The sequence below is a fragment of the Danio rerio genome, chromosome 13 (genome assembly GCF_052040795.2).
Source record: "Danio rerio strain M-AB ecotype USA chromosome 13, GRCz13ab, whole genome shotgun sequence".
NCBI lineage: Eukaryota > Metazoa > Chordata > Actinopteri > Cypriniformes > Danionidae > Danio > Danio rerio.
The window spans coordinates 54,652,501-54,679,244 of NC_141033.1; the positions used below are offsets into that span (position 1 = coordinate 54,652,501).

General features: G+C 38.6%; 2 protein-coding genes across 19 annotated transcripts in view; one reads left to right on the forward strand and one right to left on the reverse strand.

Annotated features, from left to right (window-relative positions):
* The window catches only part of inpp5a (inositol polyphosphate-5-phosphatase A), a 639,159-nt gene that overhangs the window by 193,262 nt on the left and 419,153 nt on the right, over positions 1 to 26,744 (reverse strand). The window lies entirely within an intron of this gene.
* cfap46 (cilia and flagella associated protein 46) overlaps positions 1 to 26,744 on the forward strand; it is a 199,082-nt gene that overhangs the window by 114,592 nt on the left and 57,746 nt on the right. For 10 of the 18 annotated variants that reach the window (XR_015506534.1, XR_015506536.1, XM_087279876.1 and 7 more), the window contains exons 28-39: positions 2,703 to 2,850; positions 3,111 to 3,256; positions 3,405 to 3,515; positions 7,543 to 7,698; positions 9,915 to 10,063; positions 10,363 to 10,455; positions 10,582 to 10,627; positions 13,509 to 13,634; positions 14,490 to 14,690; positions 17,731 to 17,837; positions 17,986 to 18,147; positions 18,474 to 18,609. Coding sequence is in view for 14 of the 18 variants with exons in the window: in XM_087279876.1 (XP_087136002.1) it covers positions 2,703 to 2,850; positions 3,111 to 3,256; positions 3,405 to 3,515; positions 7,543 to 7,698; positions 9,915 to 10,063; positions 10,363 to 10,455; positions 10,582 to 10,627; positions 13,509 to 13,634; positions 14,490 to 14,690; positions 17,731 to 17,837; positions 17,986 to 18,147; positions 18,474 to 18,609 (1,581 nt within the window). In the remaining 4 variants the exon portion in view is untranslated. Of the gene's footprint in view, positions 1 to 2,702; positions 2,851 to 3,110; positions 3,257 to 3,404; positions 3,516 to 7,542; positions 7,699 to 9,914; positions 10,064 to 10,362; positions 10,456 to 10,551; positions 10,628 to 13,508; positions 13,635 to 14,489; positions 14,691 to 17,730; positions 17,838 to 17,985; positions 18,148 to 18,473; positions 18,610 to 26,744 lie in introns of all 18 variants that reach the window. The other 8 variants (XR_015506532.1, XR_015506533.1, XM_087279874.1 and 5 more) reach the window with 1 other exon arrangement.

Genomic DNA, 26,744 nt, shown 5'->3' on the forward strand with positions numbered 1-26,744 from the left:
ACATGGACATCAGTAATCAAAATATTTGCCAAATTAATAAATGGTGGACTTTAACTGCAGTTTGGCTCTTTCATTCAGGGAATTCATTCATGCCGCTCGTCACCACATATTTGATTTAAGGAGCTGCTCTAAGCGTGTGATTTTTCATGCAATGTTTGATACCGCATGGCGAATGACAGAAAAAACCCCTCCGCATTTCTCGGAAACTTAGATGCACACGGTAGGTAGCGTCAGAAAGCTGTGTGTGTTATTCCTGTTACAAAATGCCTGAAAATCCTACACAATGATAAGTTTGATTGTGGTGCTAACATTAGTGAAGGGAAGTTCGGATCATTTTACTGACTCGGATCTTTGAGTCTCGTTCATCAAGATGAACGAATCTTTTTTCGAGTCATTTGGTTCATTTGGTTCAATTTGCCAAAATATTATTAAAATGTTACGAATTGCTTCCAAACACATCTACAACTAGCCCAAAAGGTTGATCACATGACAAATAAGTCATAAATAGACTATAAGAAGGAGAAAATAATACTTCAGTGTTGACCTGCTCTTTTGTCTATGAGGGTATTGTTGTCTGTGCTCAGCTCACCTCTTCATGTCTTCAAATGTCAGGGGTTCATTAACGTTACACTGACAGACACATATAATCTTAATCAATGCACAGTCTAAGCCGATAGGAGCCATAATCGTTCGTTCCTCACGTGACAGAATGACTCAAACCCGAGGACTCGAGAGGTGAACGGATCAATTATTTTTCTGGCTCTAAATGCGTATGATTGGCCCGTGATGAACGAGTGACTCAGACCCGATAGAGAACTCGAGAGATGAACGGATCAATTCTTTTTCCGGCTCTAAACGCATATGATTGGCTTCTGCCAATGTGATGAAGACTTGAACTTAACAATACTACCTGTACAAATGTGCGCATGCACGGATGAACGAATCACTCCCTGAGAGGACTCGTAGTTCCCGAGTCATATTGAAGATTCGTTCAAAAAGAACGAATCGTTCATGAACGACCTATCACTAGCTAACATGTTTACTCTCAGAGTAATAGTTAGTTCAATACGAACGAACTTTGCCATCTGAATAAATAAAGAGCACTGGTCGCTCACTTACCAAATCTGTAGAGACAGGACAATCACCACCACCTGGAGCTGCATCTTTATTAAAGGAGACAAGCAGTAAATCCGGATCTCACCATTTCCAGATGAGAACAGCTCTCAACTATTGTTGTCGAGCGTCGTGTGCACTGTAATCCAACACAACGTGTCGTCTCTCTGCTGTCTGAACACAGTCTTGGAAGCTAGCATGCATATTACAACCCGGGCTCATTGTGGAAACATAGGCCCACGGACGTTTCTGGAAACAGCGAAATATGTCCCAGGAGGTACGTTTTCGAGCAGTTTTTGTTTTCGCGAGAGGCCGCTGTGCTCGCTTTTTCGCGTCTCGAACGCATCTCTGGAGCGCTGCTCTCACGTGAAAAGCCGCCAGAGGCCGCTGTAGAGCGACCGTCCGTCCGGCTGAATGACTGAACGATCGACTGGGCAGCCGGGCAGCCAATCGGCCCCAGCTGCCCTCTGTCTTCTCCTCCTCCTTCCCTAAACCCAAGTGACGATTTGCAAAAGTTGTCCAGAAAAAAAAGCAAAAGCCCTCGTCCGATTTTGACCGCGTTTTCGGATCTCGCCCCGTTGCGAACTCGTTCGCTTTTATTTTTTGGATTCTGTTTTTCATCTGACCTGATTTCTGGAACCGCTCTTCCCCGGACTCGATCCCGGGCCTCCGCTTCACCGACGTAATGCTGCGAGCTGAGCGGACAAACTGGTTGCACCAGGAAAGCCCTCCACACGGAGGTGAGCTGTCAGCCGGCGAACGCGAAGAGGAGGAGCAGCGTCACACCGCCCCGTAGCGTTCACTCTGAAAAAAACAAAATGCGGCCATACGTACCTCTGGCCACGTAAATCGCGGTCTCCAGAAACATCCGCAGGGCTACGTTTCCAGAATGAGCTTGGGTTGGCATATTAATGAATTTGCACAATAGAGTGCGCTGATTGGTTTGAACCAAGCCTTACTCATGAATGAATGCAGCACAATCAGACACGTTATAAGGCACACTCTGGCACAGACGTCCAGTCTGCACGCTGGAATATACGCTAAGATCTCATGACTTCAAAAATCAGTTTCAAACCGGAAGTACGGATTTGCTCGAAATAACACAAAAACAACCGATTTTCACTTGTTATTGAGATATATGAGTCCTAATAGTGTTTTCAGCAGTGTGGGACACATATACCACTGTCAACAGCTCAACACATGTGTTCTGGTGTTTCGTGACCCTTTTAAAGAGTCTTAAATGTGACTTGGTGAATCCTGCAGAGACCCTGCTGTCCCTAATTATAGGCTGTTGAGTAATTAGATAAACATCACACACTCAGCGTGATCATCACCCCTCAGCTGTGCTTTATTCTCTAATAAGAAAGACATAAGTGTGTGTTAGTGAGGTGTGTGTCCTCCTCGGGCGTCTCCTGTGTGTCCACATAACTCACTCGGCGGAGTGATATGGAGCCATAATGCACTCTAAACCTGCCGGAACTACTTTAGCTGTGCGTTTAACTGACAATAACCAAACACCTGAGAGTGAGCATCAGCCAATCAGAGTCAAGTGTGTGTGTTTTGTGTCAGCCTGTAAATCTGTGTGTCAGTCATCTGCAGTGGAGCTCCAGAAGGTGGACGTTCTGCTGGAGTTCAGTGAGTTTCTGTATCACACACACTCTGCTGTGAGCGTCGCCCGTCTGCAGCTGGAGCACGCCATACACCTGCTGCTGCGCACACACACCCAGACCCACACAGGTGCGTGCGTACGAGAGGCTTTACTGTACTCACTGTGTGTGTGTGTGTGTGTGTGTGTGTGTGTGTGTGTGTGAGAGAGATCTCTACTGTGTGTGTGTGTGTGTTATTGTTGTACTGATCGTGTGTGTGTGTGTGTGCTGCATGAACATGCATGTGTGCAACTACTGTTTGTTTATGTGTGAGACTTTTCTGATCGTGTGTGTGTGTGTGTGTGTGTGTGTGTGTGTGTGTGTGTGTGTGTGTGTGTGTGTCATGAGCAGTGAGTGTGTATGAGCTGCGTGAAATCAGTCGTCTGGAGCGTCTCCTTCGAGCACACACACTCCTGGCCGTCTGTCAGCAGCACACGTCACACACACATCTGCAGCTCCTACTCTCGGCCTACAGCTGCACTCTGCACATCTGGAAGGTGAACCTGACACATACATACACACAAATACACACACACACACACACACACACACACACACACACACACACACACACACACACACACACACACACACAGTAGGGTCATACACAAATGCTTGTGTGTGTGTGTGTGTGTGTGTGCGCAGGTCTCCATTGAGAGTGCTCAGGATCTGATGTGTGCTCCTGAAGCGGCTCCTGCAGTGAGGTCCAGCAGCTCCAGGAGAGACAACAGAGCTGACGACAAGAAGAACAAGCAGGTCAGAGCAGCGCAGACTTCTTGATATGATCGTCATCTTCACTGTGTGCATATTTATAACAAAACAGAGCCAATAACACCACAGCCTCCTTTCATTCTCATTAAAAAATATCAAACACACCCTCTCTTCTGCTGCATATCAGTTCAATAATCAACAATATCCATTATAACAGTATAGCGTACAATCAGTTTATACAATATAGGAAATAAAGGCAAGCAAACAGTCAAATGTGCAGAATCAGTGGACCGGTTACATTAGTAAATATAATAACCTAGCTTTGCGCTCAGCCAAAACACGTCACCTGAGAACGAGTAATAGTCGTTAGATAGAGACCAGGGGCCTCATGTACGAAGACTTGCGTGGAAATCTTACTAAAACATTGCTTACGCACAAAGCTGTAAATCTGCGTACGCAGAAAAAAATTCAGATGTATGAAACACTGCGTACGCCGAATCTCACGCATATTCTTTTGTACATCCGAATGAACGTGAAACTGAGCGCAACATGCACGAGCACAAAACCTCTCCCTGCCTCCTCCCCCGTATGAATATGCTAATGACTATGCTAATGGCAAAACCCAACGAAAAAGCAACGGCAAAAGCAAGCCAAAAGAGAAACTTTGAACAGAATGTGAATTGGAGGTGCTGCTTTCGGAGGTAGACCGGAGAAATTAAAGCGGTGTTATTTGCAAGTTTGTTCTCCGGAATTAACAACAAAAGAAAAAAATAGAGTGGGAGAGTTTAGCTGATGCGGTTAACACAGTTGGGTCTGAACATCGCACTGAGTGAATTAAAAAAAATATATATAGTGTGGTTTATATCTGTTGCAGCACCCTTAGCAGTCTCAGTGGCGCACCTTGTAAGACGCATGTGATCATGTATTGACACGTTCGAGCATAAACTCGGCTCGAATCCAGCGTCTGATGAACTCTTTCCTCTTTCTTCCCCCGCTACATATCAGATTTTGCCCACTATTCATCACGAGAAAGACAAGTAGGAATCATTAATAAGTCTGTGCATCATATTTTATTTGCACATTTATTGAATGGAAATGTTTCTGATTCACGTCTTTATAGCAATGTGTGTGCAGTAGATCGCTCAGATCACATTGGGAAAACAGGCGACCGCTGCAGATTGTGCTTTAATGTTTAGCTGGTCAACTGTATGGTATGGAAACCTTATATACCTGCTAGATGAACCCGTCTCATACAGCTGCCATTGCAAGGCTCAGACACTTTGTAGAGAGGAATTTAACACAACTGCCTCTAGGAGTCGCCAATGGAAATAAAACAGACACGCACAAAAAATGTGAGTACTCCAGCCATGAAGCTGCGTGAAGCTGCGCACATTCCCACGTTCAGTTCATCGTTAGTAAATCCAAACGTGAGCGATTCTGAGCGTGAAACCTGGCGTACGCAAAGTTTTTGTGCATACGCAGCGTTGATACATGACGCCCCAGATGAGTTAAAGATCATGTTTAACAACTGTAGTGAGATCAGATCCAGCGGTAGATCCTTGATGAACTGTCTGACTTTCACTGCTCTCGCCTGGGGAGCTGAGCTTAAAGCACCCGCTGACTGCCTGGAGCTGCAGCACATGAGAGAGTGTGTGTGTGTGTGTGGGGTTACGTCACGTGATGTGTGTGTTCAGTGGTGTAGTGTGGACTGAGAGCTGTTCGGGAGCGCCAGGTGAAACACTGTACATATTAGCCTTAAAATGTATATATATATATATAATTTTTTTAATCTTTTCAATACTCACTCTGTAATCCTGGAATAAATCTGGATTAAAATGGCTCATTTGAATTCTGCCGAAGGCATTCAGAATATGAGTGCTACCTAAATAAGTCTTTGGGAACGGGTTTCTCAAGCCAGGTGCCGCATTAGACCAGGGGCACATCTCCTGCTTCCAAAATGCATCTTGACAAACTGTTCTACTCTGATAATTGTTGATGAAAATAAATGATGCTCAATAAGATGTGCTTGTGTTTACTGTTTATTCAGTTACTTATGATATGTTGAACTGTCGGCCTACATAAACTCTAAACTGTCACACCCGGAGAGACGGATCCAAACGCAAATGCTGTTAACACAAAAGGACTTTATTAACTCTTCAAAACAATGATGAGCCGAGGCTCGTGACTCAAATGAAAATGATGAGATCGCTCGGCGATAGCGAAAGGTAACATGGCAACAGTGTCCAAATCAGCGGGCGTGAGAGAGGTCAGGCAGGCGAGCATCGATCGGGAGGCAGATGGGATAACGGAGGAACGTTAAGTTCAGCGTCGGACAGGTGAAGTCAATGGTAGGTGGCTGGCCGGGGAGAATCCAAAATGAAACAGGAAAAACACAGGCAATCGAGCAAAAACTGGGCAGAAGAGAAAAACAGAATCAGAACATGAAGTAATGCATGACAATGACAGAAATCAAGACTACGTAACGAGATAGCCTGAATAATGACAGGACACACTAGCGACCAGAAAGTGGGAAAAGAAGAGCTTAAATAGTCAGGAAATTAATAGAGACCGGTAACAGGTGCAGCAAGCCGTGTGTGCACTGATCAGTAATAATGATCAGCTGAGTGCACGCTGCAAGAATGAAACGCAGGGAGAGAGAGAAATAAAGAGAAGGATCAACCCAGTGTCCTGACACAAACAGCCATTTTTGATGACCTTAATCCAACTAAAGTCATCACTGAACTAAATAGAAATGGAGTTAAGACATGTGGAGTATACAGATATAAGTGGAGTTATTGAAGTAAACACAATCAAACTTTTACCCTCATGTAGGACTTTCACCAAATTTTCCAACAAGATCCACACACACACACACACACACACACACACACACACACACACACACACACACACACACACATACACACACATTGCGAAATGCAGAAGTTTTTTTCTTTCTATTTGGCGTGCGTTATTAAACTCCATAACACTCTCACCAGTCCTGACTCTTTATCTGAGTCTAATGCTCCAGTTTGTCACAGGGGCATGAATGAAATGTTCTTGAGTGAAAGAGAACAGGAAACTCTTACATTACAGCACTTGACGTAAACACCTTCATTATATTATTGTCTATTAGGGCAAATAACTAGACTACAGATGTCCATGTAAGTGTAGTCAGGAGTGTTTTCAGAGTAAGTGAAAGATCCAGAAGGATATCCTGCTGATGTGAATCTGAAGGGCTCTGTTTTGTCAGACGGCTCACCGGTCAGGTATACATCCACGCTAAAATATCAAGATGAAAGTCATCATAGATTGCATAGAATAGACCCAGCGCCAGACCCTAAGAATGGATTAACGAGCAGATATTTTTTTTAATCATGCGATAAGAGTCTTGCGTTTACACACGCATTAACGTCGACATCTGCCCACCACTATTATATATACAGTTGAACGCAGAATTATTCACCCCCGTTTGACTGTTTTCTAAATATTTCCCAAATGATGTTTAACAGAGCAAAGTAATGTTCACAGTATGTCTGATAATATTTGTTCTTCTGGAGAAAGTCTTAGTTGTTTTATTTCGGCGAGAATAAAAGCAGTTTTTAATTTTTTAAACACCATTTTAAAGTCAATATTATTAGCCCCTTTAAGCTTTTTATTATTTTCAATAGTCTACAGAACAAACCATCATAATACAATAACTTGCCTAATTACCCTAATTAACCTAGTGAAGCCTTTAAATGTCACTTTAAGCTGTATAGAAGTGTCTTGAAGAATATCTAGCCTAATATTATTTACTGTCATCATTACAAAAAGATAATAAATCAGTTATTAGAGATGAGTTATTAACACTATTATGTTTAGAAATGTGTTTAAGTTATCTGCTCTCCGTTACACAGAAATTGGGAAAAAAAATAAACATGGGGGCTAATAAATCTGACTTCAACTGAATATCCATATGAAAAAATGCTTCCTTGCTCTGTTAAACATCACTAGTGACGGATTTGAATGTAATTTTCACAGCAGTGTGAATAAATGAATATATACTGTGTGTGTTGAATCATTTGCGCAGGCGTCTCCTGAAGAGGACGGTCTCCGAGCTGCAGATGTGTGTGTTCCCGCCGGTGCGCTTCAGTGGGCTCAGTTTGTGTGTCCAGAAGAACTCCGGGTGCTGTTCAACACAGGCTGCAGTCCATACAGCATCAACAGATCCAGCATCAGTCTGCAGGTCAGAACACACACACACACACACACACACACACACACACACACACACACACACACACACACACACACACACACACACACACACACACACACACACACACACACACACAGATCATCAGTCATGAGGAGAACGTTTAGATCTGACAGATAATCAACACTCTGAAGTGCACACACTGATCTGAACACCTTCAATATCTGTGATTTACACAGGCTCTTATTGATTTGAAGAGAAACCTTTTAATTAATACGAGACAAAACAGACTATCAGAAAACAGCCCTGTTATTTACCTCTATCTAGTCAGTCAAATTATAGTATTTTACTATAACATCATATAGCAAATATAATATACTTAATAGTGTAATAATAACAACAACAGTATAATAATAATAATAATAATAATAATAATAATAATAATAACAACAGTATAATAATAATTATAATATAAATAATAAGAATAAGAATAATAAGAAGAATAACAGTATAATAATAATAATAATAATAATAATAATAATAAGAAGAAGAAGAATAACAGTAAAATAATAATAACAATAATAATAATAATAACAACATTATAATAATTATTATAATATAAATAATAATAATAATAATAAGAAGAAGAAGAACAGTATAATAATAATAATAATAATAATAATAATAATAATAATAATAATTACAGTATAATCATAATTATAATATAAATAATAATAATAATAATAAGAAGAAGAAGAAGAAGAACAGTATAATAATAATAATAACAGTATAATAATAATAATAATTACAGTATAATAATAATTATAATATAAATAATAATAATAATAATAATAAGAAGAAGAAGAAGAACAGTATAATAATAATAATAATAATAATAATAATAACAACATTATAATAATAATAATTATAATATAAATAATAAGAATAATAAGAATAACAGTATAATAATAAGAATAAGAACAAGAATAACAGTATAATAATAATAACAGTATAATAATAATAAATAATAATAATAATAACTTTATAATAATAATAATAATAATAATAACAACAACTGTATAATAATAATTTGATAATAATAATAGTATTAATAATAATAATAATAATAATAACTTTATAATTTTTTAATAAAACTGCAAGTTTTACCGCAGTTCTGAGAAAAAGTCTGAATTATGAGATGCAAACTCAAAATTCCCAAAAAAAATGAAAGAAAAAAAAGGCAAAATTAAGAATAAAGCGTGCAGTCAGGCCTGATGGAGGTCCTAAAAATCTTAAAGTATTGCAGTTAAAAATTGCCGATTACTGTAGGAATATATAGCACAATTTAATTTATATTTGTGATGGAAAGCTGAATTTCAGCATCATTATAGTCATATAATGATGTCTAAATTCAGTGTAATATAAGAGTTTTGATTAGTTATTTTTATTATTTTATTATTATTAATATTATTAGACCCTTTAAGCTATTTTTCCCCGATAGTCTCCAGAACAAACCATCATTTTACAATAACCTGCCTAATTACCCTAACCTGCCTAGTTACCCTAGTAAAGCCTTTAAATGTCACTTTAAACTGAACACTAGTGTCTTGAAGAATATCTAGCCTAATATTATGTGCTGTCATCATGACAAAGAGAAAATAAATCAGTTATTAGAGATGAGTTATTAACACTATTATGATTAGAAATGTGTTGAAAACATCTGCTTTCGGTTAAACAGAAATTGGGGAAAAAATAAACGGGGGCGAATAATTAATAAATAAAAATTGCAGGCTAAATTTGAGAATAAATATGAAGAGATCAGTCAGGCCTGATGGAGGATCTGTTTTGCTCACCACAACTCAAACTATTACATCAAAAATATAGAAAAAGATGCAAAAATGTGAGAAAGTATTGCAATTCAGAACAGCTGATAACTGTGTAAATATATAATAAAGTGTCATTTATATCAGTGATGTAAAGCTGAGTTTCACATCATTATAGTGTCACATGATCCTGCAGAAATCAGTGTATTATGAGGATTTGATGATCCATGAACATTTATGATTATCATCAGTGCTTCATATTATTGTGGAGACTCAGAATTCAATACTGTGTGTGTGTGTGTCTGTGTGTCTGTGTGTCTGTGTGTGTCTGTGTGTGTCTGTGTGTCTGTGTGTGTCTGTGTATCTGTGTATCTGTGTGTGTGTGTGTGTGTGTGTGTGCGTGTGTGTGTGTGTGTGTTTCAGAGACAGACTCTGCGCTGTGTGGATCTGCTGGTGCAGGAGCTGCAGGCGCTCTCTTTAATCCCACTGACCTTTGCCCCTTTACACCTGGCAGAGGTCATCGCCCACGACCTGATGGAGAACAGGAGTCTGTCTGACCTCTACCGCCTCAGGTCACACACACTCATACACACTCATATATACTGCACACACACATGCTGTACACACACACCGTACACACAGGAACTCTGCAGACACACACACACACTGTCCAAACACACAAATTCTGCAGACACTCACACACACTTGCATGCAAATATACTGTATACTGTACACACACTACACGCAAACCCTGCAGACACACACAGATAGAGACAGAGGGAGCTCTCTCTATATATACAGTACATATATACCAATATGCTAAATAGTGTGTGTGTGTGTGTGTGCGTGTGTGTGTGTGTGTGTGTATCAGGATCATCAAGAACTGTGCTGATATACATCTGGAGTCTCCATACTCTGAGCATCTTCTGAGTCTCTGTGGTCTTCCAGAAGAGGAGCTCATGCGGTATTGATTATCAGTCATTATTGATTATCAGTGTCTATTGCTTATTGATTATCAGTGATGTCTGCTCATTGATTATACGTCATTATTGATTATCAGTGGTTATAGCACAGTTCTGTGTGACCGCAGGATGCAGAGAGACATCGCCAATGAGAGATGCACCGCAGACACTGAGGTCAGTCGAGCAGCTTTAATTATGATTCATTACAATAATCTATTTACACTGCAGATCTGATTCTGTGTTGATATCAGATTTATTTGATGACCTGCTTACAGTTATCTCTTTCCTTGCTAGTTTTTATTTTTTTGGCGATATTTTTAATATAATGTATGCGTGCGCATGTGTGTGTGTGTGTGTGTGTGCAGTTATATTCCTGATGATAACCACCACTAGAAATGTTGATTAAATTGCGCCCTCTAGTGTTCATAAGGTGATATGGTCTGTGTTCAAACCTGCTAAAAGCTGTAATGGCTTTAGCAGGTTTGAACACTATAGGGGGCGCTAATGTGAGTTGACCTCTGTTATTATCTATAATGTTAACAGAGCAAATAAATGTTCACAGTATGTCTGATAATACTTTTTTCTTTTGGATAAAGTCTTATTTGTTTTAATTTGTTCAGTAATAAAAGCAGTTTTGAATAAAAAAAAAATAAATTTAAGGTCAATTATTAGCTCCTATAAGCTATATTTTATAGCCCCCTTAAGAAGTAAAATCTCTGTTGCTTAATGACTTGTTTCATTACCCTAACTTTACCCTAATTAACCTAGTTTTTTAACTCTTTATTTTCATTTTCATTGAAAAATCCTTCATACATGACATACAGCACTGCCTAATTCCCTTCAAGAAGGAGATATACCATACGTCAGCATTCTCTTGGACGTACTCACAGTGAATTTAACTTGCTGCCCATCTAACATCCATTAAAACATTAGTGGAAGGTTTATAAAAAATAACATTCAAGGCATACATGAGTATCATTTACAATCATATATGGATCTGGCTGGGACAGAAATGTAAAACTGAAGCAAGGTGTACATGGACAATGAAACCAAAAGAGACTTTATAAAACCATTATGAGATAATAATGAAATAAACAATTAAATAAGATAAAGGGCGACACAGGGGCGCAGTATGTAGTGCTGTCGCCTCACAGCAAGAAGGTCGCTGGTTCAAGCCTCGGCTGGGTCAGTTGGTGTTTCTGTGTGGAGTTTGCATGTTCTCCCCGTGTTGGCGTGGGTTTCCTCTGGGTGCTCTGGTTTCCCTCACAGTCCAAACACATGCGGTGCAGGTTAATTGGGTAGGCTAAATTGTCCGGAGTGTGTGTGGATGTTTCCCAGGTATGGGTTGTGGCTGGAAGGGCATCCGCTGCGTAAAATATATGCTGGATAAGTTGGTGGTTCATTCCGCTGTGGCGACCCTGGATTAATAAAGGGACTAAGCCGAAAATAAGTGAATGAATGAAATAAGATAAATAAATGAATTAACATACACTAGTCTTGTAAAAGTCTGTCAGTTCAGTCTATCTGTAAAGTTGATATGAATAGTTCCCAAATCTTGTTAAAAAATGGACAATTTGTCATTTAGTGTGAGTCTCAGTTCTTCTTAGTGTAACATATTTGCAAGTTCTCCTGCCCACATTTGTAAGGTGGGGACAGCATCAGATTTCCACATTTGTAAAATGAGTTTTTAGCATTACACATACAGAGTGGAACTGCTTGTGCTTGTCTACTGCAGGAACTGTCCTCTGCTCCTATAAGTCCAACACTAGGATCAGGTTCCAGATTTGTTGAATGCACTTCAGAAGGAAACTGAAATATAATTTTTCCAGGATGCTTGTAGTTTACTGCATGATCACAAAGAATGAAGCACAGTTCCTGTCGACACACTGCACTTATTACAACTTGAAGAGACTGATGTAAATATTTTGTGCAGTTTTGATTCAGAATAATGGAGCGTATGAATGACTTTATAATGGATCAGTTGATCTAATAAATCTACACTGAAAACCCTAATAATACGCAAGGTTTCCCAACTAGGACTTCACAATACAGTTTAAAGAAGCTCTAAGAAACCAGCTGCGTTCCAAATCGTATACTTATGCACTATTCTACGCCATTTTGTAGTATAAAGAGTGAAAACACAAACATTAATGAGTGCACTTTAATGACCCGGATGCTGCACTCATTCAGCCGGTATAATGAAGTATGTACTGATGGACACTTCACACACTCAATGACTGCAGTTTTGCTCACGTAGCAGAAGCGGCACATGTTGGATAACCTCATTTATTTTGGATGGTGAAATCAAAATTCTCTTACGAGAGTGATTATAGCGCCTCCTGATGGTGAATGCGGTTATACTCACGGCAGGTATTAATTGATAGTTTGGTCATTTATTTTATCACAGATTTGGCAACCGTCAAACATCATCAGGGAAATAGTTTGAATTTCCCCTTAGTAAGAAAGCATTAGTGCTTGATCTGGGACGACACCACATACATATACTATGCTGTTGAGTGTGTAAGTGCATAAGTACATAGTGCATGAGTGCATAGTGTATAGTGTGCCATTTGAGACACAGCTCATGCGTTCCCACTACCACAACTGAATCTATTCTTCATTCACCCACTCACCTATTATACATTCCAGGTGTCTGACCAGCGCCCTCTAGTGCCATGCAGCTCTATTAGAACAGCATTTTTATTTGCATTATTCCATGGATAACAAATAACAAGTTACAGATGTTTCATTCTGTTACAGTATATATATATATATATATATATACATGTATGTAAGTGTGTGTGTCATATTAACTTTACTTAATTGTTTAAGGTAAAGACATTAGGGTTTACAGTGTAGTGAAGCCTTTATATGTCATTTTAAGCTGAATACTAGTGTCTTGAGGAATATCTAGTCTAATATTATTTACTGTCATCATGGCAAATAGAAGTTATTAGAGATGAGTTATTAAAACTATTATGTGCAGTAATGAGTTGAGGAAATCTGTGTTAAACAGCGAATGGGAAATATTTAAAGAACAATGAATATTCCACAGGGGACGAACACACACACTGGACACACACTGACCACTGTCTGGCTGCTGAAGGCTGAAGTGTGTGTCAGTATGAAGCTCTTTCAGCCGGCTCGAGTCCTGCTCACACACACACAGCGCAGCGCACAGGTACACACACTCACACTCGCATCCAGTGTTTACTTTGTTCAGATTATTAAGTTTTTAATATGATTTAAAATGATAGTTCACCCGAAAATAAATATTCACCCGCTATTGTATTTTTTTTATGTGCTTTATTTTTTGCTGTGTTTTTAACCCTTAATGAGCTCTTTATGTTTATAACTCTTTCTTCAGTATATTCTTTCACAAAAGAAAATATTTTGAAACATGTTGTATACTTGTAGACATTGACTGCCATAGAAGGAAAAAAATACTGTTGAAGTCAATGGTTACCTTTTGTATTTGTTTTAAATAAACTTATTTTATTTATATTATCTTTATATGAATATTTATTTATTTTAATATTTTTACAATTATTTAATCCAACTTCAACATAAAAAATAAGCATAATAATAAAAAGTTGAAGACAAAGAAGAAGATTTAATAATAACACTTATTAATAGTTCTGTTCAAGATTAACCTTGATTAATCATATCTAAAATAAAAGTTTAAGACATAATTTATGCTACACACACACACACACACACATACACACAAACACAAACACAAACACACACACACACACACACACACACACACACACACACACACACACACACACACACACACACACACACACACACACACACACACACACACACACACACACACACACATTAATGGTCAGTAGTATTTTTAAATGTTGTAAAATAAGCTTGTCCTGCTCACCGAGGCTGCATTTATTTAATCAAAAATACAGTACAAATTGTACAATTGTTCTACATATTACTAATAATAATAATAAATTGTGGAGTTTTTATTGTTGTTATTATTATTTTTATATTCTCTTGCTGTGTGTTTTAGGATCTCGGTGATCGCACCTCATTGGCTAAGAGTTTGCTGCTGCTGGCTATTCTGGCCAATGAGGAGCGGCGATACAGCGAGGCTTTGCCGCTGCTGCAGGAGGCGCAGCTGATTGGAGGAGACCAGGAGTTCGGTTTCCAGATCGCGCACACACTGATGACCGCCGTCGTGGAGCTGGAGGAGCACAACACACTCCAGCAGGTCAAACACAACACACACCAGCAAGTGTAGGAGCATGATGCAGACACGCACCTAAACACTAGCCAGAATAAAGCTGATTATCTGCTTCCTCACGCTGCATCCATCTGATTAAACACACACACACGCAGTACACTGTAAAATCAATAAACTGCCCAAAGTCATGACAACAAATCTTATGTTATTATTTCATTATATTACAGTTAATCTCAAATGCTCAAACACAACAGCCAATCCTCTAAACCAAATGACCAGTCTAAACACATTTACTAAATCAAGCCATCATTTTCCAATATCATAAACACATTCCACATGAAGACACAATTCACAAAGCACAATCCTCCGTCCGTTCTCATCAATCTAAACACTTTTTTTCCTTGCTAAAACACAAGTTGCAAAATAACTCCGCTCATATTCTCAAATGAAAGCTCATGTGATGCACAATGCTTGCCACAGTCAGCAATATTAGAACACAACCAACACACCTGGCGTCATTTACAACTCAAAATGAAAGACACTTGTTGTTAATGCTGCGACCACATGTATTACAGTTTTTTCCAATTGTTTACACACATTTTCTGAAAGCAGGTCTCATATTGTCAGAACTTTAAATCACAAAACACACACACATTGGGCAAAACTCTTCAATTCTTCTGCAAAATGAAACTCTACGTTCAAAACGATGTGATTTCTTCTCAAAATGGTATTTTGTTTTCAAATGACACACACAAGCCATCACATTAATAGACATTTATAAGAACAATTGAACACTGATGTGCTGAATGTAAAACTCTATGACCATTTATCATAATGACTTACTGTCAGCCTTTTGTGTTCAGTGTTACACTTACTACAGACAGACAGTACATAGGCCTACAGAAGTGCACTAAAATATTTCAGAATATTGTTTTATACAAAACACACAAATACCAAATATATAAACACTGTATTTCCCCCACAAAAACTGTGTACACAGTGTTCGTCCCAACCAACACAAAGTTGCAGATAACGTGGTCTACATATACCGTCAACTGAAGTATTTACTGAATACAGTTACAGTAAAAAAAATAATAAAATAAAATAAAAAAAGCAGCTATACTGCATCCTCTTTTCTGTTTTGGTCTGGCCAAGCAGCGGGGGAAATGTCACCTTGCATGGCGAATCCAGCCATGAAAAGCATCAACTGCTATAGCTTGGAGAAGGGGTATACGTGTGTGTGGATTTCAGTCATACACTTTCCATCTTCAGGCAGAAAAACAATTCCTCGATAGGTTTGAGGAATGGAGAATATAGTAGGAGATAAACAACTAAAAATTGTGGGTGGGCAGTGAACCAGTTATGATCCAGATGAGCTCTGATTTCTAAATTGCAATTCTGTGTGACAGGTGTTTACCTAAGTGATGGGTTTGTATGTAAAGTAGGACAACTGACTTTATAATAGTAAATGACAGTGCGTTCCTGCTGAAAACAAGAGATTTTCTGCATGAAAATTGTGCAAAATGCAGAGAATTGTGTGTAGAGTTTTGAAAAAAGTGTGTTTTAAACCTGCAATCTGAGTGTAAAGCAGGAATTGTGCTTGTAGTTTAGCAGAATTGGTTCAGGGGGTTGGTGCATCAGTTACATGTTGTAGTCATTGGGTCCTATCATACACCTGGCGCAGTGTGGCACAAGGCGCGGCGCAGTAGTCTTTTGCTAGTTTCAGCTTGGCGCAAGAGTGGTTTTGAGGCGTTGCGCTAGGCTGTTTAAATAGCAAATGCATTAGTGCTCATTTGTGCGCCCATAGGCGTTTTGGTCTAAAAAGGAGGTGTTCTGAGGTGGACCGCTGACGCGTTGCTATTTTAAGAAACTATAATAGATTTTTCATTAGACCAAAACTAACCCGGTCTAAACTCCAGCGCAGAGTTGCACCTCGCTTACACACTGCTTAATACACACAAGAGAGCAATAGACAAATATCTTTACAAATGAAAAAAAATTAATATTAAGGATATATAAAGGATATAATAAGAATAGATATAGGATATAAATATAAAGGATTAAAATATTACAAAACATATTATTTTCCAGCCTACATAAATATGAAAAATCACTGCTTTCATGTCTTCTTCATCTCAGGAGGCTTTTTCAGTTCATTCATGACAATTTGCTTTTGTATAATGTTATTATTATTAGCAGTATTATTTATTATATCCATATTTATATTAGTTTTATTAAAAACAAGCTTAGATTTGTCCACCTGTCAGGTTTTAGACCATATGGGGCGCAGCATGTGTTTTAGGATATAACTCAGTTGTTTGAGCACACTTCATTATTATTGTTCATTTATTCGTTTGCTGGAAATTAAAACTGAATTTAGAAATAGTTTTTAAACGAATATTTGCGCTTAACAAACGAAATAATTATTTATAGGCTAATTGATGTCTGTGCGTAAAGGTTTCCCTATCCAAGAGCGAAAGTGAAAGTAGATCCATTATCTCTCATTCTCACGCAGTAGATGCTCTGTTTAACTGTTTTCTGTAAATAAACTGTGAACTGTTTGCTTGTGAAATGCTCAGTTTTTCCACTTAGACTTACTTTGCGTCCTGTAAATAGCGAACGCGCTTATGGCGTGACGCAGCTGGCTCTTAAAGGGAATGGGAGATGAGACTCTGATTGGTTTATTCTCAGAACACACCTATAACTCATTAAGAAAGTAAACTCAATCCTGTTAGACCATGCACCACGGCTCAAAGCACATTTTCCCGTCCGTAAATTAGCAAAACTGCTTTCTGACACGCCCTGGAAGCGTTTTGCGCTCTGCGCATGGACCGCCATAATAGAGCCCTTCGTGTCTGAGGTACAACTAATTGTGTAAACAACTAAGAAACACTGTAATGTGTAAACCCCAGTGGAAACAGGCCAATCAGAACACAAAGCAGACTGTTGCGTGACTCACAGGCCACCAAAATCTTACACTAAAGACTTAAATATTCTTGAATTGTATTAAGAGTTAATGGTAATAATAATCATAATAACAATATTAATATCCTGATTGTGTTGTCAGGTGTGTTTGATCACGGAGCAGGCCTGCAGGACCCTCAGAGCGGCTCTAGATGATGGACAGAGCAGAGCGTCAGTACTGCGCTACTACACTGCCTCACTGCAGCTCAGGTGTGTGTGCGTGTGTGTGTCTGTGCTTCTACACCATCTCACCACTGCTCAGGTGTGTGTGTGAGAGTGTGTATATAAGCTTTTACATCATCTCACTGCAGCTCAGGTGTGTGCATTTGTGTGTGCGTGTGTCTTTCTGTGTGTGTAGGGGAGCGGTGTTCCGTCTGCGTCTGATGAGGTATGTGTCTCCATCAGTGGAGATGTTGACTGCGGTGTGTGAAACACTGACACACACTCGTGCAGAACTGCTGGAGTTGGGGTTCAGGACAGATGCTGCTGAGGCCGCACTCCAGCACGCACACACACTCAGGTCAGACTTCTGCTGGAGTTACACTGAATATTGAAATAATACAGGTGCATAGGCTTTTAGTTAGTTTGTTGATGCTCTGAGGAATTAATATGGTAATGAAGAAAGAAACTCAAACAGGTTTTGAACATTGGAGTATGAGAAAATTATTAATTTATGGGTGAACTGCCCCTTTAAGAGTTTATTCAGTTCTACAGCACCACTAGACAAAACACCAGTGTCCACTCATTTTATTTCTTGCATTCTCTGAACGAATAAGAGTTGATTTAAGCAGATGTGTGTGTGTGTTGTTGTTGATGTGTGTGTGATGTTGTGTGTTTATCTTCCAGACTGCTGTCTGCTTGTTCAGAGACGCCGGAAGAGAAGCAGCAGCACCTCCTGCAGGCCTTCAGTCTGATGCAGACTGCGCTGAGAATCCAGGAGGAGGAGCTGGAGCGGGTACACAGCATCCTCACACAGCACCAGGTACACCAACACCCTCTCATTATGATTTCAGCGATGTGTGTTTTCACATGTGCTGTGCTGATCTGTGACTACAAAACCAGTCACAATATATGAGTGTAGAAAACTACACTATTGGGTCTACTATTGCGATATCTAGTGTATATATCTATAAATTCTCCCCACCGTCCATCACGACCTCCTAAAGGCTGATTTATACTTCTGTGTCAAACGCATGCGTATGCTACGGTGTTGACGCATAGCCCTACACCGCTGACTTGCGCCTCTCAAAAAATGTAACTACATGTCGCAACGACGCGTAGCGCAAGTTCTGTGATTGGTCGGCTTGGTAGCGCTGACGAGTCTGGGCGGGACCGAGAGCCGCGTGAATGGCGCGAGCCCGATGCAGTGATTGTTTACAAGTGTGGAGTCCCGTGAAGGAGCTCCGGATGGAAAGTTTTGTTCTGTGTTTACCTCATAGTTAAAGTTGTTGCACGTCCGCCGGTTCTTGCCTCAAAATGAGCGAGTTTGAGCCACCTTTACATCCAGGAAGTGTTCAGGAAAAGCAAAACAGCAGCGAAGAAAGTCAACACAGAGGAACATTTACACCTCACTGCCAACTAGTGCTTCGGTAGTGTTAATGCAGACCGACAGAGACAGCGTTGCATGAGCCGTGGGTTACGTCCAACCCGGGCTCATTGTGGAAACGTAGCCCCGCGGACCGCGTTTTACGTCCCAGGAGGTACGTATTCGAGCGTTTTTTTGTTTTCGCGGATCCGCGAGAGGCCGCTGTGCGCGCTTTTTCGTGTCTCGGGCGGGCGCCTCTCAGGAGTGTGCAGCGTTCGTGCCCGCGCCGTTCTCGCGCGAAAAGCCGTCGGATCGGGAAAAAAAAAAAAAAAGCAAAAGCCCTCGTCTTCGATTTCGACCGCGTTTTCGGATCCCGCCGCGTTCTCGCCCTCATTTTTCGGATTCCGTTTTTCATCTTACCTGATTTCCGGAACCTGCTGTTCCCCGGGCTCGATCCCGGTCGTCGTCCACCACGGCCCCTTCCGGCTCCTCCTCCTCGTCCGGGGCCTCCGCTCCGCCGACGCAACGCTGTGAGCTAGGCTGACAATCTGATTGCGTCAGGAAAACCCCCCACTCGGAGGCGAGCCGTCGGCCGGCGAGCGCGAAGAGGAGGGGCGGAGCGGCGCCACACCGCCCCGCAGCGTTCGCTCGAAAAAAACCAAACCAAACGTACCTCCGGCCACGTAAATCACGGTCTCCAGAAACGTCCGCGGCGCTTCGTTTCCAGAATGAGCTTGGGTTGGTTACGTCGGTCACTTGACGCAGAAGTTTAAACCAGGCTTGACCCTTCCCATATCATTCATAGTGTGTGGTCTGGCGTAAAAAGGCTGCCGTCGCGACATCCAGATGGATGCTGCGCACTGGTGGTGGATGAGGAGATTCCCCCCAGCAACCACCACACCCCCTCCCCCAATTGTGTAAAGCACTTTGAGTGCCCAGAAAAGCTCTATATAAATGTAATGATTTAATATTATTATTAATAGACAACAGCAGGGTAGGCGACATCTAATGTATATATCTATATTCAGTTACTATAGTTGTGTTACCGTAGAAACAATAGTATCACCACAACAGTATGCTTTAAAGCACTGTAGTGTTTACTGTACATCAGTATTCTTCTATGTGGGAAGGCAGCTGGTTTTCAGTGCAGTCTTTAGTTTACTGTTTAGTTCACTTTATCTGTTTCCTCCTGTTGTTTGTAAGCAGGTGTTCAGTCAGTTTCAGTGGAGACTGCGCATATTCATTCAGATGTGTTAATTAGCTGTGGTTATAGTTAGCGTGTGGTAAGTTAATCAGGTTAGTCTGTGATTGGTTCCTCTGCTAATGTGTGAACTGTAAAGGACACACACCTGGAGAACAAACGCGATTAACACACCCTGGGATGTGATTTGTTTTGCGTGTTGTGCCTCTTGCTGTGACGTGACCCCGCCGGATCGTGCCAAACAGCACACGACTCCTCCAAACCACACCATAATTGATTTATCCTCACGCTGCAGTATGGATTTTCATTTTCCTGAAGGGAATATCTCATTACAGCACTCTCTGGGTGATCGTGTTTATGAAAATAGGGCAGTGAGCACATTGACCAGATGTGCAAATATGAATGGCTAAAGTAATTAGACTCTTGTGTGGTTTGCACTCTTTCTATTTAAAGCAACAGTTCATCCAGAAATATCAATCCTGTCTGCGTTTAATCACAGCCTCTCGCCGTCTCCTCTGGGAAACTGATAACAGGAGATGTTGAAGAGGCTCTACACTGCTCCATTTCTGTGTTCCTCACTACTTTTCTCTTGTTTTTAGTATAAATATATAATTATGTGTAAATCCAGATACAGTTATGTACTGTAAAAAGCAAAATGACGGAAGTTAGCAAGTTCTGTTTTCTGAAAATTGCTTAAAAATAAAGTGAATTTATGTGTAAAAATATATAAACATTTATAATAAAAGAAAATTAAAAATATAGCATAATAATACAATAAGCTGATAATATAATATAATATCATATAATATAAAATAATATAATATAATATAATATAATATAATATAATATAATATAATATAATATAATATAATATAATATAATATAATATAATATAATATAATAAGCTGAGAATATAATATAATATAATATAATATAATATAATATAATATAATATAATATAATATAATATAATATAATATAATATAATATAATAAGCGGAGAATATAGTATAATATAATATAATATAAGATAATATATTTTAATTTAATATAATATAATATAATATAATATAATATAATATGTAATGTAAATGTAAATGTAATGTAATGTGTATTTATATAGCGCATTTATTGTGTATGGCCGTACACCCAAAGCGCTTCACAATCATGAGGGGGGTCTCTCCACACCACCACCAGTGTGCAGCATCCACTTGGATGATGCGACGGCTGCCACAGGACAACGGCGCCAGTGCTTCACCACACACCAGCTATTGGTGGAGTGGAGAGACAGTGATAGAGCCAATTCGGTGAAAGGGGATGATTGGGAGGCCATGATCGTAAGGGCCGATAGAGGGACTTTGGCCAGGACACCGGGGTTACACCCCTGCTCTTTCACGAGAAGTGCCATGGGATTTTTAATGACCACAGAGAGTCAGGACCTCGGTTTAACATCTCATCCGAAAGACGGCGCCCACTGACAGTTTAGTGTCCCCTTCACTTTTACTGGGGCATTAGGACTCACACAGACTACAGGTTGAGCGCCCCCTGCTGGCCTCACTAACACCACTTCCAACAGCAACCTAGTGTTCCCTAGTGGTCTCCCATCCAGGTACTGACCAGGCTCAGCCCTGCTTAGCTTCAGTGAGTAACCGGTCTTGGGCTGCAGGGTGACATGGCTGTGGCATATATTAATATATTATATTAATATATTTTAATATAATATAATATAATATAATATAATATAATATAATATAATATAATATAATATAATATAATATAATATAATAAGCTGATAATATAATATAATATAATATAATATAATATAATGTAATATAATATAATATAATATAATAAGCTGATAATATAATATAATATAATGTAATATAATATAATATAATAAGCTGATAATATAATATAATATAATATAATATAATATAATATAATATAATATAATATAATATAATAAGCTGAGAATATAGTATAATATAATATAATATAAGATAATATATTTTAATTTAATATAATATAATATAATATATTTTAATATAATATAATATAATATAATAAGCTGATAATATAATATAATATAATAAGCTGATAATATAATATAATATAATTTAATGTAATATAATATAATATAATAAGCTGATAATATAATATAATATAATATAATATAATATAATATAATATAATATAATATAATATAATATAATATAATATAATATAATATAATATAATATGTTTTTCTTTATATTTTATTTTTACCTCATTGGCAATATTTGTTCTTGTTTTTAACCATAAACTATGTAATGTAAACTATTCCCTTTTTTTTTTCATCAGGGCTGTAATATAGTCAAAGACATCCCATTTTAGTGTTTGCATCAAATTAAAAGTGCAAAACTGATTTATACATATAAAACTCATATTTGTTGTATTAAACAACCAATATGAAAATACAATGTCAAAATATGTGTGAACTCATTCAGTGTAAAAGCGGCAAATTGGATTTTTATTTATATATAATTTTTATTTATATATATTTTATCATTAAACAGTTGCTTTGATTTTATATCAGTTTCCACAGTGCAAACACATGCGCTATAGAGGGATTGATTAAATTGGCTGTACTGTGTGTGTGTGTGTAAGTGTGTGTGTGTGTGAGTGAATGAGTGTGTATGGGTGTTTCCCAGTACTTGGTTGCAGCTGGAAGGGAATCCGCTGCATAAAACATATGCTGGAATATTTAACGAGATAATTTCTGCTGTGGCGGGCCCTGATTAGTAAAGGAGCTAAGCAGAAGAAAAATGAATGAATGAATGATCTTATTGAGCGTATTCTTGAATGCAGAAGTGCGATGTTTTAGAACTTCTGATTCTGTTTTCTATGGGAGAAATGACTAGAAATACTAAACAGCAGAAAACAGCCAAACTACTCACTATACAAACAAATATTTGCATGATTATACAGACACAATAGAATAATATATTAGGAAAATATCAGTTTGCAACATTAAGCAGCGTAATGGGCTGTTTTCAATGTCCAGTAATGAATGGAAGTGAATGAGAGCGGAATTCCACAGGCAAAAAGATTCAAATGGCTGTGCCCGCTCATATGTGGAGAATAAGGTAAATACACATTGAACTCATATTTAATGTTTCAAACAACCAATATGAAAATAAAATGTCAAAACATATGTGAACTAGTTCTACATCAGTTCTACTATTCAGTGTAATAAAAGCCTAATTGGATTTTTATTTACATTTATTCATTATTATTATATATTATTACTAATAATTATTATTACTATTATTAATAATAATCATAATAACAATATTTAAATGTTTGCAATAATTAAATAACTAACAACTAAAGAAAATGAAATGAAAACAATAATGAAATAATAGTACTTATTCTAAGCTGTAATAATTAAAATATACCTAAGAATATGTGATCATATTAAATGTGGTTCTGTTTGAAATTATAAAAAGCTGTTATGTAAAAAATTATCAATCTTCCTGGTAGCAAATCGGTCAAATTTAAAGGTTTGAAAGAACATGGATTTATTCCATAACATGGATCATTCCATTTCATATTTTATTTTATTTTATTTGGCCTTGTTTGTGTCTTTGACCCCACATACAACTGCATTTTGTTTGCAGGCCTTAGTTGTGTGGATCTTTGATTAATCATATGTTTAGCAGCTGCGGTGGCTTTATTAGCAGAGTGTGATTGAGCTTTATTCCTGCATTAGATTGATCTCCACATACAGCAGATGGTGCTGCTGCACAGAAGATCATCAATCTCACACACTCGGTCCAGTGACATTTATTACACCTCAGAAAATCGGCTTTTCCAAGACAACAGAAGAATGTGGATCACACATCATCAAATACTATAGTATGAATTATAGTAAATATTACTGTTTTTTTAATTAATTAATCTGTTGTGGTGATTCTACTCTTTCTATGGTAACAAGACAAAGTGATTGATCAGTTGTAGTGATTTTTAGTTGCTATGATAACCCAACAACTTTTGTGATTGATCTGTTGAAGTGATTCTACAGTTGCTATGGTAACACAACACCTATAATAATTGAACTGTTGTGATAATTCTATAGTTGCTATGGTAACACAATAGCTATAGTAGTTGATCTATTGTGGTGATTCTACAGTTGCTATGGTAACAACTATAGTAAGCAATCTGCTGTAATATTTTTATAGTTGCTATGGTAACACAACTACTAATTGATCTGTTGTGGTGATTCTGGGACTACAGTTGCTTCGGTAACAACTATAGTAAGCGATCAGTTGTCGTATTTTTATAGTTTCTATGGGAACACAACAACTAGTATTGCTCTGTTAGTGTGATTCTACAGTTGCTATGGGAACATAACAAAAATAGTAATTGATTAGTTGTTGTAATTATATAATTGCTATGATAACACAACTTTAGTGATTGATCTGTTGTGGTGATTCTATAGTTGCTATGGTAACACAGCTGTAGTGATTGATCTGTTGTGGTGATTCTATAGTTGCTTTGGTAATTCCAAACAACTAGTAATTTATCCACTTTGGTGATTCTGAAGTTGCTATGGTAACAACTATAGTAAGGGATTTGTTGTAATATTTTATAATTGCTATGGTAACACAACAACTAGTGTTTGATCTGTTGTGGTGATTCTACAGTTGCCGTGGTAACACAACATCTACAGTAATTTGATCGGTTGTTGTAATTTTATAGTTGCTATGGTAACACAACTCCTACAGTAGTCAGTCTGTCGTAGTAGTTATATAGTTGCTATGGGAACACTGTACCAATTGGTCTGTTGTGGTGATTCTACAGTTACTAGGGTAACAACTATAAAAAATATTTTAATTTTAACTTACTATGGTAACACAACACATTGTAATTGATCTGTTATAGTAATTTTATAGTTGCTATGGTAACACAACAGCTGCAGCAATTGGTCTGTTGTGGTGATTCGACAGTTGCTATGGTAACACAACAGCTGCAGCAACTGGTCTGTTGTGGTGATTCTACAGTTGCTATGGTAACACAACAGCTGCAGCAGTTGGTCTGTTGTGGTGATTCTACAGTTGCTATGGTAACACAACAGCTGCAGCAATTGGTCTGTTGTGGTGATTCTACAATTGCTATGGTAACACAACAGCTGCAGCAATTGGTCTGTTGTGGTGATTCGACAGTTGCTATGGTAACACAACAGCTGCAGCAACTGGTCTGTTGTGGTGATTCTACAGTTGCTATGGTAACACAACAGCTGCAGCAGTTGGTCTGTTGTGGTGATTCTACAGTTGCTATGGTAACACAACAGCTGCAGCAATTGGTCTGTTGTGGTGATTCTACAGTTGCTATGGTAACACAACAGCTGCAGCAATTGGTCTGTTGTGGTGATTTTACAGTTGCTATGGTAACACAACAGCTGCAGCAACTGGTCTGTTGTGGTGATTCTACAGTTGCTATGGTAACACAACAGCTGCAGCAACTGGTCTGTTGTGGTGATTCTACAGTTGCTATGGTAACACAACAGCTGCAGCAATTGGTCTGTTGTGGTGATTTTACAGTTGCTATGGTAACACAACAGCTGCAGCAACTGGTCTGTTGTGGTGATTCTACAGTTGCTATGGTAACACAACAACTGCAGCAATTGATCTGTTGTGTTGATTCTACAGTTGCTATGGTAACGCAACAGCTGCAGAAATTGGTCTGTTGTGGTGATTCGACAGTTGCTATGGTAACACAACAGCTGCAGCAACTGGTCTGTTGTGGTGATTCTACAGTTGCTATAGTAACACAACGACTTTAGGAATATAAACAAATGATCCAATACTGTAAGCTGTCTGTTAAACAGCACAGAAGTGTGAATAATTTTGGTCTGTAACTGTATAAACACAACACCAGTGAACTGCAGATGCATCTTAACACACAGCAGATGAATGGAGAGTTTATTAATAGCGTCACACTGACCTTCATCTCCGTCCTCATCCGAACGCTGTGAGATGAAGTCAGTGAACACCAGCAGAAGTTTTCTTGACTCTGGCTCATGAAGGTCGTTTTCAGCTCATTAGTCCTCCGGTCAGTCCTGGCCATCGGGTCATTTCCTGTTTTCTTTCCTCCATTTCCTCAGTCTGTGGCCCTGATGAATAATTCAGCACTCACACAGCTTTCTAACCCAGATTTACAGCACATACAGCAGGAAAACTCACAGGAGGTGACAGAAACAGAAAACAAGCACTTCGACTGACTTTCTGACTTTCTGTGCTCATACACTTTCACTATTATACAGGCACGGGGGAAAGTTTGCGTGCACTATTGACTTTCATGGTTTTCCCCGTATCAATTCAATTCAGTTAATCTTTATTTCTATAGCGCTT